Here is a 12,678-nt window from a genome sequence, read left to right as displayed (position 1 = left end):
GGAAATATTCTTGTAAAAAAAAAATTTTTTTTAAGAATCTAATCAAGCCTCTGGACATAATTTACAATTGAGGGACAGCCAAACAACCGAGCAAGCAGGTGGGACAGTTAGGGGTGACCAGGCTGGCAGGGGAAGGGAGGAGTTAGGGGCAACCAGGCCAGCAGGTGGGGCCATTAGGGGTGATCAGGTCATCACAAAGAGGAGTGAGGGATGATCAGGCTGGTGGGCAGTTAGGGGTGACCTGGCAGGCAGGCAGGAAGGTGAGCGATTAGGAGCCAGCAATCCAGGTCTTTCTAATGGGAAAATTTCATTTTATGTGTATGTCCCCAGGATCGGGCCTAACTGGCAGTAGGACATCCCCTGAGGTGTCCTGGATTAGAGAGGGTACTGGCTGGGCTGAGGGGACACACCACCATGCATGAATTTCATACACTGGGCCTCTAGTATTTAAATAATCCTAGACTGAAAGTAAAAGCTAAACAAATACTTTGGGTACAATGAGAAAATTTGATCATAAACTGGATATTAGATGATAAAAGAAAATTATTGTTAATTTGCCTAGCTGTGATAATGGTATTTTATTTATATATATATAAATTTTTTTTTTCAAATGGGTCAGAAAAAATTAAAGAGGCTTTATAAACTTTCAGCAAGAAGATGAATAAGGTCTAAGGATCTATAAAACATGGTGACTATTGTTAACATTATTGTACTGCTGATAACACTACTGAATAATCAAAATTTACTGAATAGAACTGTGCACCAAAAAATATTAACAAAAACTGTAATGCAATGGTTGTAGCAATGATTACACTACAACTGTATATTTGCCAAAATTATCAAAATGTACTTTTTTTTAGTTGAGTAAGACACATATAGTTTATTTCTGTATTTTTCACAATCACTTTCCTTCAATATTCTTTTTTAAATTTATTGTTTAAGGTATTAAAATAGTATTTTTTTTAATTGGTGAATTTTATTTTATATGTATTCTATCACCATAAATTGATTAAAAATTAGATAAATGTAAAGCAGTTAGCCCCCTTAAAAAAAAAAAAAAAGGGTAAAGCAAATATGACAAAATGTTAACTGTTGAATCTAGGTGATATACACATGTCCACAAAGGTATTTTCAACTCTTCTGTAAATTTGAATAATTCTATAAGTTGAGAAAAAATCTAAATTATTTTAAATAGGAGATATAATTAGATAACAGTTGTGTTTTCATAAGTTAACAAATAAATGTCTTGACCCAGTTAATATTTGACACATGTAAACAAGAAGACCAGTGGGACTTACTGTTAAGAGTGGAGTTTCCAGGTGTATAGAAGAGTTCAAAGAAAACCTGAGGTAGAAGTAGGAAGTGAAGAAAGAAAGTTTCTATAGAGAAAAGGCAGGAATTCACGCTGGGGAAAAATTAGGATGACAATATTGCAAAGCTAGAGAATGGAAGCCTTTCCCATCTGTATAATCTTTGAGATTAGCAAGTCCTAGTAAATGATATTAACCTTCCCAACCTTAATCTTTCGTCAGAGTTTAATATTCCATTCTCTTTTGTACTTTAGACAAAAGTCACAAACAATGAGATATATGTCATCAGTTCTCAGGGTCAAAGATAATCTATGCTGTTCCCAAGTCTAAGACGAGTTTATACAAATTACTAAATTCTCATTTTCCTGTGAATTTGTAATGGTCAATTGCAGAGCCACCACTGGGATTTCTAAGTATGCTGATTTCAGTCATCTTAATAATAGAAATAGAAATCCTGTTAGTTGCTAGGTTATCAGACCTATTATTATATTATCACAATTGAAAAAGGTAAATTCAAGTCAAGCCATGTAAACATTGTTAAGCGCTTTTCAAGAATTAGACTGTTGCCATCAGACAAGAAAATAAAGATATACTATCTACAACAATAGAGGAATTCCCCAATAACTGTCCTAAATCAGTTCATCTAGAAGTAGATTGAAGTTTCAGGATCAGAACCTCACTGCAGAGCTACTTTTTACTATCAAAACTGACTCAGAGTGGGTATGGAGATAAGAATAAGTCAAGTTTTGGCTTCCAAATCTAGTCCAGCAATCTATGAGGAAAAGGAAACACAGCCCACAAATATTTTGTGTTTTAGTTGTTAATCCTCACCTGAGAATATTTCCTCCACTGATTTCAGAGCGAGTGGATGGAAGGGGGAGAGAGCAAGAGAAACATCAATGTGAGAGAGACAGACCAATTGGTTGCCTTTTGATTGCTTCCCAAACATGCCCCTACTAGGGCTGGGGATTGAGCCTGACTATTTTTTCTACACATTACAAAGAGAGTGAGCTATATAATCTTTTTTATTGGCCTGACAAGTTCTATCTCCTCTGAGTATATTTCTTCACTTGAAAATAGAAACAATATACCTATACAACAGGGCTGACTTCAGCCTTCTCTGACTATCTTAAAGAGCTGTGATAAAGTAAAAGGAATACAATGAAGACTATTTTCAAATGAAACAGATGACTTTAAATGTATTTGTTTAAATTACATTTTAATTTGGTTTATTATTATCCATATTCTACTGTACAACTGATAAGAAAAAATTCATAGATTTCGATTTTTATTACCTAGCTGGCTAAACAGGTTAGACAAAAATATCTAAAATATATAAGCTAGCCTTGGCCAGTATGGATCAGTAGGTTGAGCACTGTCCCATGAACTCAGAATTCCTAGTCAAGACACACACTCAAATTGTGGTCTCAATCCCCAGTAGTGGGTGTGTAGAAGGCAGTCAATGAATGTTTCTATCATCAGTGTTTCATTCTCTCTCTCCTCTCCCTTCTCTCTCTAAAATCAATAAAAACATATTTTAAATAATGTAACCTAAACCTAGGGAAATAATTAGTCAAATAATTACTCAAATGCAAATTTGGGGACTGGCTTGGATTTTTCAAAAATGTCAATGTAATGGAAGACAAAAAGAAAAAAGAAAAAGGCAGCAAGGGCACAATTTAAATGAAAAGGAAACAAACAAAAGACATGGTGACCACATGCAATTTGTGATCCTTGATGGGGTCTTGGATAAAACAATAAATAAAAATCAGAAAGAACATTTTGAAGATGATTGGGGCAATTTTCTCTATATATTAGATAATAGTATTTTATCAACAATAATTGTCTTGAGTGTGCTAATATTATTGTTATTAAGGAAATATCCTTGTTTTTAGGAGGAACATGCTGAAATATCCTAGGGAAAAAATGTTATGCTTTTTGCTACTTACATTGAAATGGTTCAGAAAAAAATTTAACCTATTTAGAGAGAGAGCAAATGTGGCAATAGATAAAGAATCTAAGTGCAGGGTACACAGGTGTTCATTATTCTATTCTTTCAACTTTTCTGAATATTTGGAATTTTCAGAAGACTAATAAGGTGAAGAAAAGTAAATGCTGCTTAAAGAAAACAAAATAAAAGGTTGGCAAGTAATTAAAAAATTATGTCAATTTTCTAGTAATAAAATTGTACTTTCATAAACCTAATTTTCTAAACCAAAATAAACTCACTATGTTGTTATATTGAGGTACATTATTTAATAGCATCACCAATCTTTCCAATACACAAAACAGATATATTAGGTGGACTTAATTATATATCTCTCACTGAAGGATTTTCTTTAACTAAAAAGCAGTGTAAGTTCTAAAAGTAGGATAGAAACAAGACCTTATGTTATTATTGGAAAAGATCATAGAAATTAATTCAAGTCCTTATAAATTAACAAACCAGTATTTATATGTTTTTCAGGACATATCACTTAAATTTTCCTCCGAAAGAAAATTTAAAAACAAGTAAAATATGTAGAGTTAACAGCTGGGAAGGCTCATATTTTATCATATATTTCAATTCAACCACTCCAAAGGCAAATTAAAACAACTAGGAAGAATTAAGTTGTCTTTAGAAAGAAAAGCTGACATTCTGCTCTAGAAATGCCATTATAATATTCTCTAGTAGCAATGCTAAAAAGGGGGGCAGGGAGGGACCTCCAATAAACACTAAACTAAGATGATAAGAGGAAGATAAATTTAAGATCCTGGGATAAAGCAAGTAAGTTTGGCTTACTGTGAAAAGTTTTCCTATAGATTTATGGATAAAAATTTTGTTAGTAAATTTTAATCATCTTTGTATCAAACCCGTGTGTGAGTATGTGACTGTGTGTGTGTGTGTGTGTGTGTGTGTGTGTGTGTGTTTGATAGCTTCTCTAGGTGGTGTGTATTATTTCTTAAATGCAGTGTAAGCACTCATGTATTCTAAATGAACTGTCAGGCTTTCCTGTTCTGACAGAAGGCTGGACAATTGCCCGTCAATCCCACTCCGAAATGTCTTTTTATGGATTCATTTAAATATTAACTAGAGAGAGTATCACTGTAACAGGAGCTAACAATTTATGTTTATATAATCTCTTAATTAAGTAAATTCATGGAAAATTTTAAAATCCTGTTAATGTGGAATTATATTCTCTGCTTTAAAACCTATTTACTGGTATATATTTCCAAAAACTATGTTTTCTTAGGAAATATACAGCAATTCCTTTACCAACTTAGCTCTATAATGGAAAGAAAACTAAGATTAATTCCCTTTATAAACTAACCTATTTTTAGCAGTACTTTCCTTTTCTTTATAAGATGGCAACAATATAAACTGTATGGAAATGGACAAGCTTCATTAAATGTTATATTTTTATTTTCAAAATAGCATTTTATTTACCTTGTTAATGGGCACTACCAAAGCTGGTTCCACTTTAGCTTCAATTTCTTCTGGAGTGTAAAAACAATAGAGCTTACCTCCTCTCAAAACACAATACAACCTTCTCCAACTAATCAGTCCTTCTAATGTTTGCTGGGGGGAAAAAATCAAGAAAGAATCAACATTAAAACATAATTCATCATCTTAACCCTCAATTCAACAAAATACTTAAATTATCAAAGTTAAATTAGTTTTAAAAAATTTTAATGTGATAGTTACCCATTAATTTACTATATAATGAGTTAATGAGAATCAAAGAGTAACTTAAGAGAATAAAGGTCTGAATTCTCAAAAGCATTCAATAAGCAAAATGGAGGTAATAATTACCACATAACATTTCCACACATAAAAATCACAAATCAATGAAGTTTTTAAAAAGCTTGTCTATTAAAAATGAGTACTAAGAATTCCACAGCAATTCACTGACTCAGAGAAGTTATAAAAATAACTCGGTATTCAAAATATAATTTTCCCTTACTGTTCTTAGAGCACTGGAAAATGTTGACGACCCTGTAAGAATGCAAATTTTTTTCCCTCTTAATGGAATCTTTTAGAAAACGCTATTGATTCATTGGAGCCCATAATTAATTATTTACTGAATATAAATAACTATGGTTATAAATAAATCAGGAGTAGATGGCACAGAGGCCGCTTTGGAAGCTCAGAGGCCTACACTGTGCCAAAAGCTGCCTGCCAGCAAGGCCTTATGAGAAAGGTGCTGAGCAGTCCTCATCAGCTTCCACAAGGAGGCCTCTGTTGCTGGTTATCCTGTTACTGCAATTCACGAAGCAGAGGAACCTGGAGAGGTAGCTCCTTAGCCATCCAAATGGCATTAGACCCTCCCTTCTCATCCCCAGATCCCCTCCTCCCACCAATTCCCCAGACTATGTCTAATGAGAAAACTGTTTTTAAAAGACTCTAAAAAAATACTTCTCAATATTAGGATTAAGATCTAAACTGGAGCTATAATTACTGTAGAATAAAGATCCGCTAACCTGCTGATTAAGAAATCCTGCAAATGCATCCTCAGCCATACAAGCTGGCTGGGCAACTAATCGGCAGCACATGTTGCCAAATAAGGGCAGCCAAAATGAAGATTCCTCTATTTAAAAAAGGAGAAAAAGTCAAGTTACAATTTTCTTTCTACAATTTTTTTTTGGCTTTACATTAAGAACATACGTAAAGGTTCATCCTACTCAAATACAAGAACCATCTTTAATGACAAAATCAAATAGGAGATGATATTAAACTAATAGTTTATAGCATGTTATCATCTGGAATAGACTTGGAACTGTTAGTCTCTTGATCTCTTGTTTGATCTTAAAGTAATCAGCAGAGATAGTTCAGGGCATATAAGTAAACTCATTTAATATAAAAAAATCTAATAAAGTAATTTTTGTATGTCAAATTCTGTTTTTTCTGACTTTCATTATAGTAATTACCAAATCGATCCTCTGAATAAAACATTTCAGAGCACAACTTTAATATAATCCTATATAATAAAAGGGCAATATGTAAATTGACCCAATTGTGGAACAACAGGTTGCTATGAAGCACACTGACCAGCAGGGGGCAGATACTCAACACAGAAGCTGCCCCCTGATGTTCAGTGTGCTCCCATAGGGGGAGTATTGCTCAGCCACAAGCCGGGCTGATGGCTGGCAAGCACAGCTGCAGTGATAGGAGCCTCTCCCCCTTCTTTGGCAGTGCTAAGGATGTACACTGATAGCTTAAGCCCAATCCCTTCAAGGAACTTCTGAACTGCTAAAGGGTGCAGGCTGGACTGAGGGATTGCTAAAGGGCGCAGGCTGGGCTGAGGGAAACCTCCCTCCACCCCCCGCATCCCCTTCCCAGTGCACAAATGTCATGCACCAGACCTCTAGTAATTTAATAAACCGTTTTTGCCTTTTCCCTCCTTCCTCTTACAGTTCAGCTTGGAGCCATTAGATGGAGTTCACCAAGTGGGGCATCTGTGCTGGGGTGGGGGGTGAAGCTGTGGTGTGCCACAGCTGGGTGCCAGAGGACAGGGAGGCTGAGTAAGAGAGCTGCCTGGCACAGGTCTGAATGGACTGAAGACAGATCATATGGAGCAAAGCCTAGCGGTCAAAGGAGATCTCTGCTCAGGGGATGCCCTGGTGTAGGGAGTCAGGCTTGAGTAGAGTGAGCAGGGTATCAGAATCTAAGTAGAGTAAGACAAGTGTGTGCATTAGAGGGATGGCCCAGCTATGGGAGTCAGAGTCTGAAGAAGCAATCCACACATTCAGTGACCAGAAAAGCATGTCAGAACCCATTAAGAAGGGCATCCGAGCAGAGGGACAGCTGGCCCTGGGTGTCAGAGTACAGGTGCTGAAAAGGGTGTCCACATGGGATGAGGGCAAGAGCAACCAGGCATGGGGAGTTAAAGCCTGAACGGGAAAGAGTGTTCATGGGCAAAGGGCTGCCCACAAGGAGAAAAAGAAGTAAAGAAGATGAGAAAATGGTTGCTTTCAGGTAGACTGATGAAAGAAGAAAAAACTTTAAAGATAATAGAAAACAAGTTTCTCACTGTGAGAGAAAAGACTTAAAATATGTGGAATAAACTCTGTGATGTTGGATTAGAATTGGATGTACTGATGTGAAATGGTTTTCAACACAGAGATTAAGAAATACATGACAAAATATGTGCATGTATGTAGCTCTGTCCAATGAGGAAAGCTAGGAAAAGCAACACTCTAATTGTGGTGAATATACCGAGAACCCAGATCATGTGTTCTAAATATTATAGCCATTAAAAAGAATCAGCATTCCTTGGAGAAATGGCTGATTCCAGGTCTGGGGCTTGGAAAGCACATGATAAGTCTGAAATATCTTATGCCACAAAGCAAGGGAATTTTTTGATGAAGACCTGTCAAAAAACACAGAAGCCATCTTTAATGTGCTCCTGTTGGCCAAACTGGAGACAATTTGAACCTGAAAATAAACAATAATATTGACAGATTATGATGCATTGAACAAAACAGAGAAACCTGAGTCTATCTTGCTATAAACACATCAATGAATAAATTGAAAGTCCAATAATAAAATATAATGTTTCAATGTACCCCCTTCTCACACACAAAATATGTATTTATTACAAAAGGGGAAACAAAAAAAGTAACTTTACAATAGAAAAGCTTGGTAGACACCACCTTAATTAAGCAATTAAAGTGAACATCATCAGTAATTGGATGAATAAAAATTATATGCCAACTAATGGATGCATTGAACACATTATCAGTTCTGTGATATTTCTTTGTTTTTAAAAAAATATATTTTATTGATTTTTTACAGAGAGGAAGAGAGAGGGATATAGAGTTAGAAACATCAATGAGAGAGAATCAGCTGCCTCTTTCACACCCCCTACTGGGGATGTGCCTGCAACCAAGGTACATGCCCTTGACAGGAATCGAATCTGGGACCTTTCAGTCTGCAGGCTGACACTCTATCCACTGAGCCAAACCGGTTTCGGCCTGATATTTCTGTATATCCAGAATCTTATCCCAAGAAAACATCTGACAAATACAAACTGAAGGACCATCTACAAATCACTATGATGTGTAACAGTGTTAAGGTTATAAAAGCCAAGGAAAGACTAAAGAACTGGTCCAGACTGAAAGAAACAAAGGAAGCATGATAATTAAAGGCAGTTTGTGATTCTGTACTGGATCCTCCTTTTTTCATAAGGAACATTACTGGAACAATCAGCAACACCTGGAGTCTGAGAATTAAATGGTAGTATTATTAATTTCCTGATTTGGGCGGAGCAGTGATATAGCCGGATGTCCTCTTAGTGGGAAATACATATTACTATATTTGGGGGTAATGGAGCATCATGTAAGCATCCTGTTCTCATATACTTGGGGAGGGGGAAAGGGGGCACGTAAAAAGATCTTGACATTCAATTTGTAAATTTCCTATAAGTTTTGCAAATGATTAAAAAAAGTTCTTTCAAAAAACATTAAGATATTCCTTTAGTGTGTGTACAGGTAGGTATAAAACCTTCAAATCTTTATGGAAGGAGAGCATTGCATGATTTATTCTGTTTATCAGGGTATAAATAAAAATCCAGTACATGGTGCTTTCACCACACAAAAATGATTTTAAAAGTTTTCACTGACCCCTATTGGTAGTATCTATAAAATAGCCAGCTATTGGCTTTTACTATTATGGCCCCAAAAGTCTTACTAACTCTGGGAAAAAAATATTTTAAAAATATATATATTTTATTGATTTTTTTACAGAGAGGAAGGGAGAAAGATAGAGAGCTAGAAACACCTCTTGCACACCCCCTACTGGGGATGCGCCCGCAACTAACGTACATGCCCCTGACTGGAATGGAACCTGGGACCTTTCAGTCCGCAGACCAATGCTCTACCACTGAGCCAAACCGGTTTCGGCTGGAAAAAAATATTTTTATAAAAATACAATTAATATATAGATGCAATGTAGCCAAAGTTTCATACATCAGTTAAATAAAAAAGACAAGCCTAAAATGATGAGTACAAAGTAAAAGAAAAGTTTTTTTTTTTATTAACTTACCTACTCACCATTTTATTATAGAATAGCACACAACAAATTATCTGAGACTATTCAAATCTTTTTTATTAATACCTCATTAAAGATGCTATCTTTCAGAAATAAAGGGTTTGACCTGGGAGGAATAAATGCATAAATACAATACAGGAAATGGTCCCCAAATACAGACATAACTAAATAAATGAGAATCTTCTTTCCTAAAATAAGCAAGAAATGAAATAAAAATTCTATAAAAGTATGTATCTGAGTAACACATCTGAAATTAACTTTGTGATTTATGAATTTAAAGTTTAAAAGGAAATTTGTTTATATAAATATTCCAAGATTCATTAATAATTAAAGTTCTAAATATCTGTAAGCTATTTGTTTTTAAATTAGAATCCACTTCCTAAAAAAGTAGAATCATAAATGATTAGGTTTTCAGACCAGTTCATAAAGTTTGTTTAATCATTAATGTACTGGACCCTAAATACCACATGTAACAATGTGTTTTTCTGATAGAATAAATTCAGATTTCATCGGCCACCAAGAAAAATAATTTCTTCCTGACTGCAGTCCTTAAATAGATGTGGAATCGTTGCAACATACCCTGCAATCAGTTTTCTTTTTGGCTCAGGAGCACTGTGGAATAAAATGTAGTCACAGCTTCTTTCTACATCAGATAAGAAATATGGCATCTCAATAGTCATCTAATCTATCTCAGTATCAATTTCTCATTAAAGAAATACTACCAATCTTAAGTAGGAAGGTGGTGAAAATCAAATAGGATAATGTGTAAATGACATCTACCACTGTGTCTCACACATAATAGATGCTTCTCATAATTTCATATCTAGGGTATTCTCACTCCCAAAACCATATCCTTTCCATTTCTCAATGCTGTCTCTCAGTCCTTAAGCAACCATTTAATCAAAATACTTAATTCTTGTTTTCTAGCCAAGGGAGGTATTAGGACACAATATAATGAAACAGGAAGTGAGAGCAGTTTGACTTTTCATTACTAAAAGATTTTATCTAATTCATCTGTACTTTCAAATGGGGAACAAAATGGAGTTTAAAAACGACAGCAACAACAAAAACAATACACAGGCAAGAGAAAGAATCCAGATAACATCTCGGTTCTATGTGAGTCAATCACAATGTGGTTTCACTGTTTCACAAAAACTATAAAAATTTCTTGATGACAAATATAAACCTCAAGATATCATTTTGGCTTTTCCCTTCAGTAGCAAGAATAAAGTTGAGTTATAAATTTCAAAAATCTTGTATTTCCTTTGATTTTATAGTTTTGGTAGATGTTAACATAACCTTAGGAAAACCCCACTACATTAACATATTTATATTCATTTTAAAAAGGTGGCTTTTCCCCCCATTTAATTATAAGATATAATTTCAACGTCTTAATTTAAACACAGGTCTAGAAATATACCTATTACCGATATATAAAGAGCTAGGCATAGAGGTTATTGCTTTTTAAATTATTTTCCAAAGGAACTCACAAGTTCCAAAGTCAGTGTTTTGGGGTGTTAGTGCTTTAAGCATAGGTCTTCTCCCAGTCTTTAATATGCTAATATTGTGTTTCTCTAAGAGCTATAACCACAGTCCCCATGCTTATTTGCACAGGAGCATTTTATATAGAATCTAGTAGTACCTCTTAGAACACTGAAGACAACTGGGGAATTATTGCTAAAAGTGGTGCCTCATTTATGAATTTTATTCCTTTCCACAACTTTTCAGGTAATTTGGTTGAAAGAATGGGGCCTTTCAACATCAAATCCATTATTCACATATCAATAGTATTTTGAGTCTTTAGCTGCTTAGCGGAATTCATGCCAGATCAGAAAGCATAGCAGAAAGAGCACAGCTTGTCCAGGATTATTTAAAGTCTAGTATAACCACTTGCTAGCTGTATGATCTACAATAGTATGTTACGGTCTCTAAACTGTACTTTACTAATTTGTAAACTGTATACGATAACAAAATGAGGAACTTGTGAAGGTCACAGAACTAGCCAGTGGTAGAAATAGAATATGAATTTAAGGCTGACAGCCACACTATTAACCACTTTATTGCAATGTTTCCTTATAACAACAGCTCACAGTGACTAAGAATAAAAGTTGCTTCAAAAGTGCTTGTTTGCATATTTATTTATTTACTATGGTAAGAACATATAACAGAAGATCTACCCTCTTAGATTTTTAAGTGTACAATGCAGTCCTGTTCACAGTAGGCACTTGTACAGGTTTCTAAAACATATTCATCTTGTGGAACTGAAACTTCATATTCCTTGACTAGCAAAGCCCCATCCCTCCTCCTCCAGCCTCTAGTAACTCCATGCTACCACCGCTGCTTCTGAGTTTGACTGTTTGAGATACCACATTCATTGCAGTCACACAGTATTTGTCATTCTATTTCAGTTAGTACCAGAGGCCCAGTGCACGAAATTCATGCACGGGTAGGATCCCTAAATTGATCAGGGCTGATCCAGCTGGGGGCTGGGGCCTCCCTTCCCTGGCCGCCAGCCAGGGCCTTCCTCTGTTCTGCGCTGCCCCCTTGTGGTAAGCGCACATCATAGCAAGCAATCAAACTCAGTCTCCTGGTAGAACTCCAGAGGGTACGCTTTGCATATTAGGCTTTTATATAGACAGATAGATAGATAGATAGATAGATGTCCTCAAGGTTCACTCATGTTGTCACATACTGTAGAATCCCCTTCTTTTTGAAGGCTGAATAGTATACTATAGAGTAGTGTCTGGTACAACAAATTTCATTTGTCAAATTTTCTAATTAAACTGATAATTCTAATACTATTGCAGACTTCAGGTTTTGAGTGACAAAAGGCTAGACCAGTGGTCGGCAAATTCATTAGTCAGCAGAGCCAAATATCAACAGTACAATGATTGAAATTTCGTTTAAGAACAAAATTTTTTAAACTTAAACTATATAGGTATGTATTACATTGTTATTAACTTAATTAGGGTACTCCTAAGCTGGCCTTTGCTAAAAAGTCAAGGGCCAAAGAGCCCTATGTGGCTTGCGAGCCACAGTTTGCCGAACACTAGGCTAGATGGTTCAGACCAATCCTCCTATAGGAAACTATTGAAAATGCTGAATTACCTATAGTTTAAAAATGTTTTCCCATAAGAAATTACTAGAACAAATTGAATAAATAAGAACCAGTGAGGTAAATGAGCACAAAAGCTGTTCATCCTAATAGCATTTGAAAATCCCAGCAAATCTGAATTTATGATTTAATGATTCTGCATAATAAGGAAAGCAAAACAGAAATCTGTTTCCTGATTTCTGAACAACTGAAGCAGTTTAATGTGAGATTTTCCTCATACTAAG

At 35.3% G+C, this 12,678-nt stretch overlaps 1 protein-coding gene across 1 annotated transcript in view; it reads right to left on the bottom strand.

Moving 5' to 3' along the window:
* RTKN2 (rhotekin 2) overlaps positions 1–12,678 on the bottom strand; it is a 65,733-nt gene that overhangs the window by 13,959 nt on the left and 39,096 nt on the right. The window contains exons 8-9 of the mRNA XM_045581826.1: positions 5,772–5,878; positions 4,738–4,869 (exon numbers count right to left, since the gene is read on the bottom strand). Coding sequence (XP_045437782.1) covers positions 4,738–4,869; positions 5,772–5,878 — 239 coding nt within the window. The remainder of the gene's footprint in view (positions 1–4,737; positions 4,870–5,771; positions 5,879–12,678) is intronic.

This window comes from Pipistrellus kuhlii, unplaced genomic scaffold (assembly GCF_014108245.1).
Source record: "Pipistrellus kuhlii isolate mPipKuh1 unplaced genomic scaffold, mPipKuh1.p scaffold_m20_p_15, whole genome shotgun sequence".
Classification (NCBI taxonomy): Eukaryota; Metazoa; Chordata; class Mammalia; order Chiroptera; family Vespertilionidae; genus Pipistrellus; species Pipistrellus kuhlii.
This window is presented reverse-complemented; position numbering and strand designations above follow the sequence as displayed.